Source organism: Gorilla gorilla, chromosome 19, assembly GCF_029281585.2.
Source record: "Gorilla gorilla gorilla isolate KB3781 chromosome 19, NHGRI_mGorGor1-v2.1_pri, whole genome shotgun sequence".
NCBI classification, from domain to species: domain Eukaryota; kingdom Metazoa; phylum Chordata; class Mammalia; order Primates; family Hominidae; genus Gorilla; species Gorilla gorilla.
Window position 1 is genome coordinate 26,936,555 of NC_073243.2, and position 19,012 is coordinate 26,955,566.

General features: G+C 37.8%; 1 protein-coding gene across 1 annotated transcript in view; it reads left to right on the top strand.

Annotated features, from left to right (window-relative positions):
• Positions 1 to 19,012, top strand: part of DNAH9 (dynein axonemal heavy chain 9) — a 372,401-nt gene that overhangs the window by 47,942 nt on the left and 305,447 nt on the right. The window contains exons 12-15 of the mRNA XM_031003344.3: positions 588 to 714; positions 4,582 to 4,837; positions 6,280 to 6,521; positions 17,679 to 17,814. Of these exons, the coding sequence (XP_030859204.3) occupies positions 588 to 714; positions 4,582 to 4,837; positions 6,280 to 6,521; positions 17,679 to 17,814 (761 nt within the window). The remainder of the gene's footprint in view (positions 1 to 587; positions 715 to 4,581; positions 4,838 to 6,279; positions 6,522 to 17,678; positions 17,815 to 19,012) is intronic.

The window sequence follows — 19,012 nt, forward strand, 5'->3', positions numbered from 1 at the left end:
ATTAGTGTGAGAGCGAATCTTCCCCAGTAACTTCTTGCAACATTTACTGAGACTAATCACAACTTCCTTATCCCCTCAAAAGATCTCATGGGGTCTTTCTCCTCTTCTCTGATTTAAGCGATGCTACCTTTAGAAATCTGTGGCTACGGCCAGGTGCAGTGGCTCAAGCGTGTAATCCCAGCACTTTAGGAGGCCGAGGCGGGCAGATCACCTGAGGTCAGGAGTTCGAGACCAGCCTGAACAACACAGAGAAACCCCATTTCTATTAAAAATACAAAATTAGCCGGGTGTGATGGCGCATGCCTGTAATCCCAGCTACTTGGGAGGCTGAGGCAGGAGAATCGCTTGAACCCAGGAGGCAGAGGTTGCAGTGAGCCGAGATCGCACCATTGCACTCCAGCATGCGCAACAAGAGCGAAACTCTGTCTCAAAAAGAAAGAAAGAAATTTGTGGTTACTCGCAGAAGCTGACCCAGCCTGGCTGGGTCAATGACTAGTAGTATCTTCAATTTATGTTACAGATCATGACCAGGCACCGGCGAGCTGGGAGGGGGCTTATGAGGTGGCTGTTGTCTCTGACCCTTGCAGGTATGAGACAAGACTTTATGAGGATTGGTGCCGGACAGTATCAGAGAAGTCACAGTACAATCTTTCCCAACCACTTCTGAAACGTGACCCAGAGACGAAGGAGATCACTATCAACTTTAACCCACAGGTCAGTTGGCTGACAGTAGCTCTCTTTTGGGTTCCTGAAGAGTTTCTTTGAACTCTGCTGATTTCAAAAGCGTAAAGACTTTTATTTTTTTGAGACGGAGTTTCACTCTTGTCGCCCAGGCTGGAGTGCAGTGGCGCGATCTCAGCTCACTACAACCCCCACCTCCCGGGTTCAAGTGATTCTCCTGCCTCAGCCTCCCAGCACGAAGACTTTTTATAAGAACATGCAAAAGATTCTCAAGATAATTTGTACCCTGGATGTCTTTTTTGGGATGAATTCTGGGGCGTAGTGTTTTATTAAGTTGTCCATGTTCACATTTTTCACTAGGGTTGCTCAATATATTTGCTTCAATTTTGCACAACAGGAAGTACTACAAAAGATCACCAATCATTTGGTAACAAACATAGCCCACTGGCCTACCTTGAACTTACCATGTCTGAAGGCCATTGACTAGATGCTGGAGGGCCAACCAAGTGCATATAAGACTTGGCTCCTGCCCTCAAGGAACCCACAGTCTAGTTGGGGGTCACAACCTTAACATGCAAAATTTTATCTTCACTAGATGGCATATGGTAAATCCCAGAGGAGTGGCTTTGGAAATAAGACTCTAGATTAGTGGTTCTCAACTGGTGGTGATTTTGTCCTCCTGGAAACATTTTTGTTTGTCAAACTAGGCGGGAGTGCCAATGGCATTTAGTGGATAGATACCAGGAATGCTGCTAAACTTCTTGCAACGCACAGGACTGTGTACCACCACAGAGTTACTTGTCAAAAATGTGAATAGTGCTGAGGTTGAGAAGCTGTTTTAGATGATCAGAAGGATGGAAGACCAGTGGGGACCGTAGCAGCCACAGAAAGTTTAATGCTGGCAAAAAATGATAACTAAAGGTTAGTTGGCATCAAAAATAATATTACTCAGGTTGAAAAAAACTGTATTGGTCACACTAAGCTAAAATCAGTCACCTACATCTGCCTTGATGGCGTATGCTCCAGGAATGCACTATAGATTGAGCTGAAAACCAAGCTGATGGCATATTGGTGTCTTTCAAGAAAATTGCAATTTAAGTAGAACATTGCTTCCTCCTCTGCAATCAAAGTCAACAAGGAATATAGAGAATTCATGTCTTCACTTTGGCAAGACGTGAGTCTGTTTAACTTACTGAACTCCTTGGATCAATTTCATTGGCATTCACTGTGAGCAATATTGAATATTAAATGCCTAAAGAGATGAATATCTGGATTACCAAGTAGGCCACAGTCTCCATGTTGTAATATAGCAATTAAGCCCTTGAGATAAGTCCTTAGTATAAGATATATTACTATATAGTAATTAAGTCCTTGGTATATAACCATACTTGGTCATGTATTGAAGATGGACCAGCCTCTGTATACTCCAAGGACAAGGACCTTATCTGCCTTAATGTGTAACACATAGGGCACACTTTATAGATGTTTGCAGGCCATAGAAGGGAAAGGAGGGAGGAAAGAAGAAAAAGGGGGGTAGGGATAAATATTAATACCTAAACTATAATGTGAGTTGGTGGGGGACCACTACAAGCTTAACAAGTCAAAGAAGAACACCATCACCCCTTGACATACAACTTCAAGCAATGTGGCCAAAGCTGGGCTATTAAGAATGAACAGGGCCGGGCGTGGTGGCTCACACCTATAATCCCAGGACTTTGGGAGGCTGAGGCGAGTGGATCACCTGAGGTCAGGAGTTCAAGACGAGCCTGACCGACATGGAGAAACCCCATCTCTACTAAAAATACAAAAAATTAGCCAGGCGTAGTGGCACATGCCTGTAATCCCAGCTACTCAGGAGGCTGAGGCAGGAGAATTGCTTGAACCTAGGAGGCGGTGGTTGCAGTGAGCCGAGATTGCGCCATTGCACTCCAGCCTAAGCAACAAGAGCGAAACTCCATCTCAAAAAAAAAAAAAGAATGAACAGTAACACACTTATCTTATTAGTCTAGAGGGACATGATCAGAAATTTGCCCCTCTGGGGACAGGATAAGAATTGTATAGGTTAATTTTTTCAAATTTATGTAAATCATTTAAATTATTTAAATGTCTTATTGTTGGGCATTTACATCATTTTACAGTTTCATCAGTCTATATTTCATTGATTCTAGGAGGCATCTTTTTACATATTTATATCTCTGAAATTGGCATGTTTTTAGTTTAATAGACTGCATGTTTTTCTTTTTTCTTTTGTTGCGTATAAAATAATAGTGAATCTTACAATTGATGACATCTTAAATTGGATAAAGCATGGTATAAATAATGCTACAACAAATATCCCTAGTTTTGATTGTATGCATTCCTGATTATTTCTTTAGGATAAAAGTCCAGAAATGGAATTTCTGGGCTAACGGGCATTCATATTTTGAGACTTTTCATGTGTATTATCAACTTGTTCTTTAGAAAAATGAAACTCAGTCATTTTCCTGCCAACAAGATACTGTTCATTTCTTCAAATAGTTTCCAGACTATTGAACTAAAAGAAAAAAACTCGATGTTGTTCAATTTGCATGTATTTGATTACTAGTAAATGTGAATTTTTATCATATATTCATTACTCATGTATATTTATTCTTCTTTGAATTGCTTGTTCATGTCCTTTGCCCATTTGCTAGTGGAAGTACCCTCTCTTCCTGTGAATTTGTTAGGATACTTAGGAAATATGTGACAGATACTAAGAAATCTGCTCCAAAAATTTTGCCAGTTTAAATGGCCAAATATGTTGGCCATTTTATGTTGATATTTTATGCGCAAAAGTTTTTATGTTTTGTGGTTTTATGTTTGGAATGACTTTCTCTACTTCCCTATTATATTAATAGCCCCACATCTTTCTTTTAATTATTTTCTTTTCACTTTTTACAGTTAAATTATTAATATCTATCTTGAGCTAAAACTAGAAGACTGAGTCCATTTCCCCACAAAATGGTTAGCATTTGTCTGAATGCTGAGTAGGGTTTGCCCACTAGCAATAAAGAATTGACCCAGAGTACTGGAAGGAGAGCTAGGAGCCAGGTGTCTTCATATGAGGGGGAGATAGGGAGAACCTGGGGCCATCTGTTCATCACTTGTACCTATGCCCATCAGTCCTCATGGGTTCAGACAGAAACATCAATAAATAAGGAAGGATGAAGAAGAGAGTGCCTGGAAACCCTGTTTCATTGGACAAATCTTTCTCCTTGGCTTCTCACTTCTTCAGTTGCTGCTGAATTTGGGACCCCACAGAAGTTCAACGCAGCCTGGATGAGTTCCATTTCCTGAACCCCTAGCATGTTAAGACACGAGGAAATGCCAGCAGAGAGTTACAGAAGTTGTGGGATATTCCAAATGATTACATTGAATAACTAAAGTTTTATTATGGGCACCTCCTCTCAATCCTGCCAGTGTCTCGCTATAACTGTTTCATTTGGAGAGAATGCCAGAAGTCTGAACTTGAGGCTTCTCATGAATGTTGGTAGCCCAGGCCAGACGATTCTCCTCCTTTAGGCCACCACCCTTGAATGGGAACTGGCTGGGCCCCTATGAGCCCATCATGTCCGCAGCCACATTGTCCAAAGCACAGAAGGCAGAGCCCTCCCCTGCTATCACACTTGTCTCTGTTCTCAGGTTTTCCTCTTCTTTATGATGTATAGATTTAGGAGCCTTGTTTCTTTCCGAGACATCTTCCTTCTGCCTGATACTTGATTTTCCTTTTCTGAGACTAGATTTAAGAAACTGATAGGAGCAGAACTTAAGAAAAGACCCAGAAGATCTTTGGGCCTCCTGGGATTGTCCAGTCCTTGACCACTGCTGCAGATTATTCATTATCACTGAACGACAGACACTTGTGTTGCTTCTTTTCTCCAGCTGATTTCAGTGCTGAAAGAAATGAGCTATCTTGAACCCAGAGAGATGAAACACATGCCTGAGACAGCAGCAGCCATGTTCTCCTCCAGGGATTTCTATCGGCAGCTTGTGGCTAATTTAGAGTTGATGGCAAATTGGTACAACAAGGTTATGAAAACTCTGCTGGAGGTGGAATTTCCATTAGTGGAGGAAGAGCTGCAAAATATTGATCTCCGCCTCAGAGCAGCAGAGGAGACTTTGAACTGGAAAACAGAAGGTAACGGGGCACCATCTGAAGTCTGACAAAAACATGGAGATTCGAGGATCTGATAAAGTTCATAGAACCTCCAATTATTCCCTGGTAATCTTATTTGGGGTTGAAACATAAGTCTGTCTTCTCCTTTGACACATATCCAAGCAGAGAAGGCAAGAAGGGTTGGTATTCCTTTTTTTCCTTTTCTATGGATATAGTTGATAAATTTAGAAAACCTTGCTGCCATGCACGTTGGGAGGCTCAGAAGTTGCATAAGATCTCCTACAGTCTCCAGCATATATTGGGTGCTCCATGAGTGAGAGCTCTTACTATATTATCTTTGTTATTTAATTTTCTTAACTAGATTGTAAGCATCTTAAAGCAGTATGCATTGACTTCTCTGGTATCTCTCAATTCAATACACTTTCATTGGCTGATTAATACGTGCAGGGTACTGTGTGACAAATTAGAGAGATTTGAGGTGTACGGGACATGGTCTCTACCCTCAAAGAGCTCACATTTAGTGGGGACAACAGACAGATATACAACATAACTTATACAGAGCCATATGATGACTTTCATGAAAAGCCATCATAGAGGTAAAAATGAAGTGTGATGAATAGCAGGAGAGGGATTCACAGGAGGGAATCACAGGAGAGGGAGATTAATTCGAATTAGGGTCCTCAGAAGTGTTAAAGTTTGAAAAAAAAAGATTATAGTTGATTCATGAAAGTCTTAGAATGCCATATTAAACAAGTTAGAACTTTATTTCATATACAAGAGGAAAAGACATTTTCAAAATTTAACACGATGAAAGTGCTTAAAACATTAAAAGAAAGATTAACCCAAATAAGGTCATCAAGTCTCACTGGTGTTTGGATATAAAATTGCATTCCCTAGCAGCTGTACCAACTTTTGTGTGCTTGGTAAGTAAGCATTACCTCTTTCTCTTCCTCCATAATCAGGATTATGGTAAGGGTAGGCTTTTTTTTTTTTTTTTTTTTTTTTTGAGACAGAGTCTCGCTCTGTCACCCAGGCTGGAGTGCAGTGGCACGATCTCGGCTCACTGCAAGCTCTGCCTCCCGGGTTCACGCCATTCTCCTGCCTCAGCCTCCCGAGTAGCTGGGACTACAGGCACCCACCACCCCACCCGGCTAATTTTTTGTATTTTTAGTAGAGAAGGGGTTTCACCATGTTAGCCAGGATGGTCTCGATCTCCTGACCTCGTGATCCACCCGCCTCGGCCTCTCAAAGTGGTGGGATTACAGGCGTGACCCACCGTGCCCGGCCAGAGTTGGCTTTTTAATACAACTAGGAGGGAGAATATTCTGACGATAATGAAGTTACCTGTGTAGCAAAGTCTTATAACACTCGCAAGTATTAAATCCCTGTCTTTCATAGCAACTAGCCCTTTAGCTATGCCACTGCAGGCTATTTCAATTAATTATGTTTCTTTTGGGGAACAGGCATTTGCGATTATGTCACTGAAATCACCAGTAGTATTCATGATCTTGAACAAAGAATTCAGAAAACTAAAGACAACGTGGAAGAGATCCAAAACATCATGAAAACATGGGTGACTCCAATATTTAAGAGAAAAGATGGAAAAAGGGAATCCCTTCTTTCTCTGGATGATCGGCATGATCGAATGGAAAAATATTACAATCTCATCAAGGAATCTGGCCTTAAGATCCACGCCCTTGTTCAGGTAATAACCCAGCCACTCAGGCGCACATACTACGAGTTTAGGGAAAGCATCAGAAAGTGTGTTTGGATGAATAAGTGATTAGGACAATCAATAAGTGCAGTGTCTTCCGAAGACAAGGATAGAAGTTTAGGCTGATAGCAAAAGACTAAAGCTAATAGACTGGGCAAATGAAAATTTGCATTTTGGTATCAATGTGTTGAAATTATTACTATCTTCATGGTGACAACACTTAACTGTCACATGACTTCGATCTCACACCTACCCCCAAGGGAACAGAAGAAGATGACAAGGGCAAAATCCCAAATTATCCACTGCACTAACCATCCCCATCCCAGCTTGCCCACACAACATATTGTGGTCCTCCAGCATCATCCTTATAACCCGGCTCCGTAGAGCCTAAAGAAATGAAAGACTACCATGGTATCCCTAACTGTGTGTGATAAGAGGAAAAAATGCAGAGTGCTACACTTCACGCTGTAAAGCTCTGCCCTGCATTAGTGGTCAGGGAAACTTTATGTCCCATCATCAAAGACTGAAGCTTCCTTGTGAACAACGGGAAAGGATTATAAATGGCCACCAGCTCCAGCCCTACGCAAGTAGCTATAGGGCCATGTCTGACAAGTTGACTCCTGTGGAAAGTCACAAGTGAATCACAGTTGTTATCTGTGGATTTTCTGTGGTTTGAAGCACAATAAAAATGTTGAGCCTTAAGCACTAATGATTACCAGAATTAAGATAATTGTCCCAATTTTGTCTTTGAGAGTAAAGAGCCGCTCAAGTTGAAGAGTCCCTCAAGTTGATTTAATTTTTAACCCCTTCTGTCCCCACATCCAGTAAATCAGCAGCTGTTGTAGAACCCAGGCATCTGCTTTTCATTCATCTTTCTTTCATCCAACTGTTCATTCATCCACTCATTCACCCATCCATCCATCAGCTGTATTTCCATAGCTATCCTGGGCACTGTATCGAATACCAAGAAAATGTAAGATATAGTCCCCGCTTTGAGGTAGAAGAAAACCATCAAACAAAAAAAGGAATTACTTAAGATTTTAAAAGTTTAAAATCTATCATCCATCTATCGCCTATGTATCTATCTATTGATCTATCACCTATCTATATGATGACAAATGCTCAAATCCATGCTCTTGAAAATCAGAATGAAAAAAAATTCAGACAATTAAATCGCAAAATCAGTGAGACAAGCACAGTGACCTAGAAAAAAGTACATATTGTGACATTTTAATTATCCAGGGGTCAACCAGGAAATAACCAAAAATGGCCACAAGCCAAAATACTTATCACAAAAGTCTCTAAAAGTTCAGACACTTTAATAATAATTCTTATTATAACACAATAATAGTAGTTGATATTTATCTAGTATCTACTATACACTACCATACAGTGCCAGGCACTGTCCTAAGCATTGTCCATTTCATGTAATTCTCATGAAAATCAGATACTTTCATTATCATTTTATTGATAAGAAAACGAAGGCACAGACAGGCTAAATTAATTGTCTGTAGCTGCCCAGTTAATAGGAAGCAGAGCTGTCTGACTGTAGCTCTGCATTTATCCAATATATTACACATAAAGGTCCCTCAGGTCAAATACAAAACTTAGTAATTAGGCCTTAAATAATGTTTGCCTTTTGATAATTTAAATATTTTTAGACAAAAACCACTGAACAGAAGCTCCACGAACAGAAAACATTTTTATCTTTTTCTGCTAATTGGTACATAGGCACCCATCACCCGAGCAGTGTACACTGACTGTACCCAGTGTGTAGTCTTTTACCCTCACCCACCTCCCACCCTTTCCTCCGAGTCCTCAAAGTCCATTGTATCCTCCTTATGCCTTTGCCTCCTCATAGTTTAGCTCCCACTTATGAGTGAGAACATACAACGTTTGGTTTTCCATTCCTGAGTTACTTCACTTAGAATAATGGTCTCCAAGTCCATCCAGGTTGCTGCAAATGCCATTATTTCATTCCTTTTCACGGCTGAGTAGCATTCCATGGTGTGTGTGTGTGTGTGTGTGTGTGTGTGTGTGTGTATAGAACTAGATAAAAGATAAAAATTTAGAGAAAAAGATAAAAATTTCTTCTGTTCATGGAGCTTCTGTTCAGTGGTTTTTGTCTAAAAATATTTAAATTATCAAAAGGCAAACATTATTTAAGGCCTAATTACTAAGTTTTGTATTTGACCTAAGGGACCTTTATGACTACCCTGGAGGTTGTGTAATATATCGGATAAATGCAGAGCTACAGTCCCCATGTATATATACACACACACACACACACCATGTATATACATACACACACACACACACACACACACACACCATGGAATGCTACTCAGCCATGAAAAGGAATGAAATAATGGTATTTGCAGCAACCTGGATGGAATTGGAGACCATTATTCTAAGTGAAGTAACTCAGGAATGGAAAACCAAACATTGTATGTTCTCACTCATAAGTGGGAGCTAAACTATGAGGAGGCAAAGGCATAAGAATGATACAATGGACTTTGGGGACTCAGAGGAAAGGGTGGAATATATATATACACATATATATACACACACACACATACACACACACACATATACATATCACAATTTCTTTATCCACTCATTGACTGATAGGCATTTGGGCTGGTTCCATATTTTTGCAATTGCAAATTGTACTGCTATAAACGGGCCTGTGCCAAGTATCTTTTTCATATAATGACTTCTTTTTCTCCGGGTAGATACCCAGTAGTGGGATTGCTGGGTCAAATGGTAGTTCTACTTTTAGTTCTTTCAGGAATCTCCACAGTGTTTTTCATAGTGGTTGTGCTAGTTTACATTCCCATCAGCAGTGTGAAAGTGTTCCCTTTTCATCACATCCACGCCAACATCTATTTTTTTTTATTTGGTTGTGGCCATTCATGCAGGAGTGAGGTGGTATTGCATTGTGGTTTTGATTTGCATTTCCCTGATCATTAGTGATGTTGAGGATTTTTTCATATATTTGTTGGCCATTTGTTTATCTTCTTTTGAGAATTGTCTATTCGCATCTTTAGCCCACTTTTTGATGGGATTGTTTGTTCTTTTCTTGCTGATTTGCTATAACTAGATTTTTAAAACAGTGTACCCAATAACTGTCTATGTCACTAATTATCTTCTATGATATCATGCATAACGTTTAATTGTGTGGATGCACCAGGATTTGACTAACTCATCCCACTGTTGGATATTTGGGTACAGTTGGTTATTCATTTATTAAAGTTGTAGTATAATATACATGCAGCACAACGTACAGACAAAAAGTATACATAGAGCTCAGTGAGTTTTTACAAATGTATACACTCAGGTAACTACCACAATACAGAACATTTGCTATCACCCTAGAAAGTTCACCTGTCCCTCTTTCCAGTCAATACATCCCCATTCTCCTGCCAGCCTCAATCACTGATCAGCTTTTTGTCAGTATAGAGTAGATTTGTCTTTTCCTATAAATGGAATTACGTAGCAAGTTCTCTTTTGTGTCTGCCTTTTTAAAACTTAGCCTAGTGTTATTGAGATTTATCCATATTGTTGCATTTGTTTCGAGTCTAATTCTTTTTATTGCTAGAATTCCATTGTATGAATATAACAGAATTCATTCATCCAGTCCCCTGATGATGGTCTTTGAGTTATTTCTAGTTTCAGACTATTATAAATAAGCTTGTATGTACAGTCTGATATAAGTTATTCCATGGACATATGTTTTCATTTCTCTTGAGAACTGCAGGGTCATCAGTAGGCATATGTTTAATGTTTGTAAGTAATAGCCCAGCAGTTTTTAAAAGTGATTGTGTAATTTATACTCCCAGTGGCAGTGTAATAAAGTTCAGTTGCTCTACTTCTTCACCAAATTGTGGGTTTATGTTGTGGTCTTTTAAATTTTTACCATTTTAGTCAGTGTGTTTTGGTATCTCACTGAAATTTTAATTTGTCTTTCCCTGAAGATTTATACTTTTGAATATTTTTTCATATGCTGATTGGCCAATTATATGAATTCCTCTATAAAGTGTCTAAGTGTTTTTCTCATTTTAAATTGGATGGTTTATAGTTCTAGCAATCGTTTACAGCTTCTGGTTACACATCTTTTGACAGATATGTGTATTGTGAATATCTTCTCCAAATTGGTGGTTTACTTATATTCTTATTGATATATGTTGATGAGAAATAGTTTTAAATTTTCATGTTGTGTGATTTCCCTTTTCTCCTCTTGTGGTTAGTACTTTTGAGTCCTAAGGAAACTATTTACTCCAAAGATTGCAAAGATATCTTTTATTTTTTTTCTTTTAGAAGTTTTACAGTTTTAACTTTTTTATTCAGGATTATTATCTGTCTTGAATTAATTTTTGTTTAGGAGGTTACAGGAATTGAGTTCATTGTTTTCCATAGTAACATCTGATTGTTCCCATACTATTAAAAATAACTTTCCCTTTTGAATTTTTTGGCACCTTTGTTGAAAATTGATTAATTGTATAAAATATTAATATAAAATATATATGGTGGAAAATACCAATGCCACTTGTTCTTGATTATTGATCAAGAGAAAATTGATTATCAGTAAGTCTGAAAATCAGGTTCTATATGTCCTGCAATTCAGTTTTTCCTTTTCAAGGTCATTTTGACTAGTATAAGTTCTTTACATATCCACATAAATTTTAGATTCAGCCTGCCAATTTCTAGGGGGAAAAAAGCTAGATGTGATTTTCATTGAGATTACATTAAATCTGTAGATTAATTTGAGGAAAATAAAGACCTTAACAATATTGAATATAGCAATTTATGAACACGGCATATCTCTTCACTTACTTAAGTCTCTAATTTTTCTCTGCAATGCTTTGTAGTTTTAGTGTAGAAATCTCACACATTTTCCATTAAATCTAGCACCATGTTTTTTATGTTTGCAGTTCTACAACAAATGGAATTGTTTTATTAATTTCATTTTCCAATTACTATCAGGTAGTGTATACAAGCATCATTGATTTTTACATTTTGATATTATATTCTGTGATCTTTCTAAATTTATTAGATGTAGTAATTGCTTTGTAAATTTAGGATGATGATCTATGTAAATAAGTCATTTGCAAATAGAGACAATATTACCTCTTTATTTCCAATTTTTTATGTCTTTTTTTTCTTTTTGGCCTTATTGCTCTGGCTAGAACCTTCAGTATAACGTTGAAGTGGTGAGAGTAGAAATGCTCGCCTCATTTCCAATTATATGGAGACACATTTGGTAATTCACCATTAAATTTTTAGCTGTAGGGTTTCGTGGATGTTCTTTGTCAGACACAGGAAGACCCCTTTTATTCCTAGTTGACTAAAAGAGTTTCATCATGATTAAACATCGAATTTTATCACATGATTTCTCTGCATCTGCTGAGGTGGTTATATAATTTTACTCCTTTTTTCTGTTAATGGGCACATTGTTCTTTTTTTTTTCAATGTTAAACCCAAATTTGCATTTCTGAGATAAATGCATTCGGTCATGTCATATTAATCTTTTCATGTATTATAGTATTTGCTCTGATAATTTTAAAAGATTTTTGTACATGTGTTTAAGAATGACATTTATCTTCTACTTTTATTTTCTTTTGATGTTCTTGTTTCGGTGTTAAGATTATGCTAGCCTTATAAAATGAGTTGGGAAGTATTTCCTCTTTTATTTTCTGAAAAAGTTTGTGGAAGGTTGGTCTTAACCTTAAATATGTGATAGAATTCACCAGGGAATACTTCTGGATATGGATGTTTCTTTTCGGGAAAGTGTTTGATAATTATTTCTTAGATAGATGAAAGACTATTTAGATTTTTTGCCTAACACCTTTATTAGTTTTTGCAAGTTGTTTTTTTCTACAAACGTTTTCATTTTATCTAAGTTATAAAACTTACTGGCAAAAAAATTGTTCATAATTATTTCTCATTATCATGATGTGTTGGCAGAAGAGCTGAGGCAGGGCTTGCTTGTCTGACATAATGTAAAAGAGTCTTGGAACATGTCCTGCTTCCAGGGTCTAAAACCCCTCGTGGCCTATGGAACACCAAGCTCTGTGCCAAAGGGTGGAAGGCTGCCCTGCTGCACTGCAATCTAAGCCCAGGGCATAAAATCCCTTGTGGCTGGGAGAGAACCCAGGCTTCAGGGCATAAAACCCCTTGTAGCCTCTGGAATGTGTCCAGACTCACTGGCCCTTGCTCCTTGCTCTCCCAAGATCATAAATTCATTGTATCTTGAATTAGAAGAACCTGTTTTCCCTTATCTCAAGTAGCAGATCATATGCTAAACCGTCACAGCTATGCTTGATGCACCGCTACCTTTCTATCCTCACATCCTCATCTGTCTACCCCTACATCAGCACGTCCTCACCACCTGCTTCTTTGCTTGATTACCAGTAAATAGTGTGGGCTCCCAGAGCTCGGGGCCTTCACAGCCTCCAAACTGGCGTTGGCCCCCTGGACCCACCCTATGTACTCTTAACTTGTCTTATCTCATTCCTTTGACTCTGCTGGACTTCGTAGCCCCCATGACCTGGTGTTGGGTCTGATTACCCCAACATTATGTGTCTATGGGATCTGTAGTGCTGCATCCTTTTTCATTCCTAATATTGGCAATTTGTGACTTGTTTTCCTTGGTCGGTTTTGGTAGAGATTTTTTCTTTTTCTTAATTTTATAAATCCTTTCAAAGAACCAAATTTTGATTTTGCTAATTTTCTCTATTCATCTATTTTCTAGTTTATTAATTTATGTTTTTTAGTATTTCATTCAAGTTACTTTAGGGTTAGTTGCTTATCTGTTTTTAGCCTGTTAGGGTATAAACTTAGGGTCTTGATTTTAAGCCTTTCTCTTGAATATGGGCTGATGGTGATACTAGTTACCCTTTTAGTAGTGCTTTAGTTTCATTCTACAAATTTGATCTACCTCATTTGCATTGTTCTTCAGTTTTAAATGTTTCTTTTTTTTTTTTTTTTTTTTTGAGACAGAGTCTTGCTCTGTCCCCTAGGCTGGAGTGCAGAGGTACTGTCTCAACTTACTGCAACCTGCACTTCCCAGGTTCAAGCAATTCTTGTGCTTCAGCCTCCCAAATGGCTGGGATTATAGGGATGTGCCACCACACCCAGCTAATTTTTGAATTTTTAGTAGAGATGAGGTTTCGCCCTGTTGGCCAGGCTGGTCTGGAACTCCTGGCCTCAAATGATCCACCTGCCTTGACCTCTCAAACTGCTGGGATTACAGGTGTGAACTGCCATGCCCAGCTCTTGTTATAACTTATTTTACTCAATGGTCACTTTGAAGTTTGTTGTTTAATTTCCATATATTCAGAGCTTCTCTGGATATCTTTAAAAATTGATATCTAATTTAATTCTATTGTGCTCAGAGAAGATACTCTGTAAGCTTTCAGTCTTTGGGAATTTTCTGAGACTTGTTTCTTGACCCAGAATATAGTCTATCTTACTGAGTGATCCTTGGAGACTTGACAATAATGTTTATTCTTCTTTTGTTGGGGGTAGTGTTCTATAAATATAAATTAGTTCAAAGCAATTGATAGCATTGTTGTGATCTTTTACAGGCTACTTGTTCATGAATTATTGAAGGTAGAGTGTTAAAATCTCCACTTACAATTTTGGATTTGTCTATTTCAATTTTAGTTCTGTTAAATTTTTTTGTCATGTGTTTGAAGTTCTGTTAAGTTCTTTTATAATAACTATAAATTTCACATTTATAGTTATAAATGTGTAACATTTTAGCACATTTATAATTATTACAACTTCCTGATTAATTGACCATTTTATCATTATGAAATTCCCTTTTTATTTCTAAAAATACGCTCTTGTTTTGAAATCTATTTTTTTCTGATAATAATATAGCCTTTCCTTTCTGATTCATTATTCTTACTTTTTGTATTTTGCATCTTTTCCCACCATTTTACCTTCAACCTATTTGTTTCTTGGATTGAAATTTCTTGTCTTAATAGTCGGCATATAACACAAATTTACTTTTTTAAGTCTAACAACTCTGCCTATTAATTGGAATGCATAGACTGTCTACATTTAATGTAAGTATTTGTATGGTTGAATTTAGCTCTACTAAATTTTGCTTTTTGTTTTCTATTTGCTTCATTGCTTTCTTGTTCCTCTACTCTTCCATTGTCACCTGCTTGTTGGGTAACTGTATATTTTTTAGTATTCTATTTTAATTTCTCAATTGGCATTTCAGCTTTACCTTGTTGCATTACAATTCTAGTGGTTGTTCTAGCTTTCAGTATGCATCTTCAGCTTATCACAATCTACTTAGACTTTTCCTACCGAAACCTTGCAAAAGTGTGGTGTAATTTAACCTCTCACCTATTTTTTATACTGCTGTTGTGTGAGATATTTATATATATGCACACACACATAATATATATTAATAGTAAAATATATGGTATCTATTAATATGCATATTGAACCCCACAATGCAGTGTTATAGTTTTTACTTTTAAAATTTAAGAAAAAATATTTAGAGTGTTTTATATTTACTCACATACTCATCATCTTCAGGCTTGTTATTCCCTTTTATAGATATAAATTACCATCTGGGATTATTTTCAGCCTGAAGAAATTTATTTACTACTTCTTCAAGTTCAGGTCTGCTTATGACATATTCTCTCAGTCTTTGTTTATCTAAAAATGTCCTTATTTCATCTTTGTTATTAAAGGACAGTTTCATTTGGTACACAATTGTGTTTATAGTTTTGCTTTCTTTTGGAAGTTATTTCATTATCTCCTACCCTCCAATGTTTCTTATAAGAAGTCAGTCATAATTTGAATCTTTGTTTCTCTATATGTAATGTATTATTTATCTCAGGCTGATTTTACTAGATTCTTTTTTAATCTTTGATATTTTTTCAGCACAGTGATAATATTCCCAAGTTGGTCTTCATTGTGTTCTTCATGCTTGGAGTTTGTAAGTTTCTTGAAATTCTTTTTCACTAAATTTTGTGAAATTATGATATTCTTATCTGCTAATTTCAATATCTGTGTTTTTTTCTCAGTCTATTTCTTTTCTCTTTTTTAATGAGACAGAAGTTTAATTTTCTCTCACATAAAATAGGTTTAATGAGTAGGCTTTCTGGGGTTAGAATGACAATTATGAAATCAGAGACCTACCCAGATTATTTTCTGAATCTGTTTTTAGTGACTGTTTTCTCTCCTGGTTAAATGGCACCTTTTTCTGCTTCTTTGTATGTCTAGTAATTTTTTTATTATGTTCTAGACATGTTGGAGGCCACTTGAATGCCACTTGAGAATCTGGATTTTTTTCCTTCGAAGAGTTTGATTTTTGTTTTGGCAGTCCACTAATTTGCTGATGGATCACCTTGATCCTGTTGAGGCTCACTTTTTAAGGGTCTAAAGAGGACTTACTCTGGAATCGAGCAGCTCTAACTTATGGTGTTTCCAGGGTCTCAACTGAATTCCTGGGTTATCTGCAAGGTTGCTTCATTATTTCTAATAGAACCCTAACATCTTCCAACACTATATGGCCTACATAATTTCCATTCAGCTTAGAGCCCTCTGCAACTATTCTTTACCAGAGGCTTGCTCTAAACATATATAGCTGATTCCTCAGTCAGACTCAAGAGGACCCAGCCCCCACAGCAGCACCAAACTCCAAATTCTGTCTTCTCTGCCTATCAGCAGGGATGCTGTAACTAAGCTCCACTAACCTATGCCATAGTTTGAAAAGGGCCTTTGGGTAGAAAGCCAGGTGGTGGTGAGGCTCACCTTGAGTATGTCCCTTCTTTCAAGGATCACATTCTTGTTCTGTCTGTTATCCAGTTACCCAAACCAATTAATTCTTTTATTATAATCAGTTCTGTGTTTGTTTGCAGAAGAGCAAGTACAATCTCACTCTCTGCTGTTGTGGTTAAAATCAGAAACCTGAACTATTTCTTCCTACTTCATAGAAAATTCCAACACGTTTGTTTCTTAGACCGCAATAGATTTGAGGCAGTAAACAAAGGTGAAAGATATAGATATTATATTGATAGCTTGACAGTAAGAGAAGATAGAACAATTATACAAAGCAGTCATAAACACTAGAAGTGATTTAATGTGGAAGCAAACAAGCATACGCATCTTAATACCCGAGAGAAACTCTGTCTTGTCACTGTGTTGTGATTTGCATGATGATGGACTTTAAGTCACGAAGAACATCTTAAGTCTACTTAAGAAAGAAAGGTGTAGGTATTGCATCTTAGAAATTGTAGAGTTGTGTTACCTAAAAGCAGAATCGTGAGATTGTTTAAATCCAGGGAGATTTATAACATGGCAATACATCCTGAAGAGGTAAATATGAATCATCTAGAAAAGTTACGTCTGCAAGTTAGTTCCTGATTTTTCTGAAGATATTAGATAACTGGAAAGTTGCTGTAAAAAGTGTTAATACTGCAAATGACAAAGAGTAAATGGGATGTCTGTACTTGGCATTGCTGAGCATTTAGGCTTCCTTTCCTTGAAGCCCAAACCTTGTTACCATGGTGATGCTTGGATGCCAATAGGTCAAGAGTGTATCATGTAAAAGAGAAGGCGGGGAGGAAGGAGGGGGGAGAGAGAGAGAGAGAGAAACATTTTTTATTTATTTGTGTGCATTTTCTAAATCACTCAGTAGGATTGAATGCCAATTGCAAAACATTTCAGCTCATTTCTAAGAATTAACCAGAAAATGCTTTGCTTCTTTGAACCTGAAATTTTTATTAAACCTTGAATCTTAATACTATCTACCCTTAGAATTCCTTCCTCTGCCTACCCTCACTTCTGCCCTGATGCAACTTCCTCCACAGTATATCAACCAGCACTTAGGAAGCACACACATTGCATCCATCAGCATTGCTTCTGAGAAGCTGGGCCAACCCCATCCTCCTTCCTCAGGGACAGGTTGTCCCCTATATTACTGTCGTGGACTAACTTTGCCTTCCTTTCAGTCAATGGTAATACTCATTAGGCAGAGTGGATTCGATACACGTGTAATAGCAAATTCTCCACAAGAGAGTTTTTTTCTCCATGTGTTGTTTTTATTTTGACTGTTGATTACACCAGTTGTTTCATGCTATTAAACGAGGTTTATATCTTTTCTTCTTCCTTTTATAGGAAAACCTGGGTCTATTTTCAGCAGACCCAACCTCCAATATCTGGAAGACTTATGTTAACTCTATTGACAATTTGTTGCTGAATGGATTCTTTCTTGCCATTGAGTGCTCCCTCAAGTATCTTCTGGAAAATACTGGTACTTACTGGCTTATGGATGTGGGTTATTATTGGAAAGATAACAACAGTAACATTTGTTGAATTATATTGAAGAGCAGCTGAGTGCTCTGTGACTTTTCCCAAAACGTTGTAGACCTTTTGTGAATGATGCACAGGAAAACAGAAAAGGTATCGAACTTCTAAATTGTTCAAAGACAAAAGATTTCTGACGCTTAAAATTAGATAATAAACCAGGCTGTAAGACAGCGGCGCACATAGCAAAAGTATAAAAGTGAATTCACTCTAAATCAAGCTTCAGTAAAGAGGAGTGACCAAGTTAAGAGGCAGGAAGCACTGTTAGCAAGAAAGGCAGAAGGCTTCATCCAAGCTTGACTTATGGCAATGTGTGGGGGACATTCTGTGCCTTCAAGCTTCATGTACTTTATCTCTGTAGACTTTTGAGAACACAAGGAGATTGTGTCCGCCAGGTTAAATGGAAGAAACAGAAGTTTTTCTGAGTGAAAGAGTCACACAAGAAGTAGGGGAGGAGGTAATTTTCAGAAGAAAAAGAAATGTGTAGAACACAATGGGCATTCTTTGAAGCTTTTAAAAAATAATTAAAGGCTTTGAATTTATAGTGGATAAACTGGGGTAAGGTACACAGAGTGAAAGATACAGAAAGGGCTAACCTTGGCTAGTAAATGATGAAATGGACAGGGCAGAAGAGTTCAGGACTGAAAGTCGAATTAAACCTTCACATTCTGGCAGATTCTGAGTTGCTTAGCAAAGAACCTATAGAAGGATTTGTCAAAATGGTAAGGCAGAGGTAAATAGTTTGAAGCTAGAGGATGGAAGTAAGATGAGAGTTTTTAAGAACTCAAGGTTTGAAATGAAATACTGTTGTAAAATAAATAGTCCAAGGCCAGTGTTCAGATATCCAGCCCATAAAAGAGACTACATGCAGACACCTACGTTGAGAATCCAGAGAGAAGGAAGGCCCAGCACTGAGTGTAGCCCCAATGGCCATCCCCATGGTCTTGATAGGTAGAATGGCTGAGGTGTTAGGCATGGTCTTTGCTTGCAGGATACAGGGGTGCTCCAAACTAAGGAAATCAACAACAGGACTCAGGAAATCCAGCATAGTTAGCAAGGTAAGAGATCATCTTCTGGAGCCTGGGAGCAACAAGCCAATGGGGCATGGAACACGGGCGCCACGTCTGGACAACTGGCTCTTACGG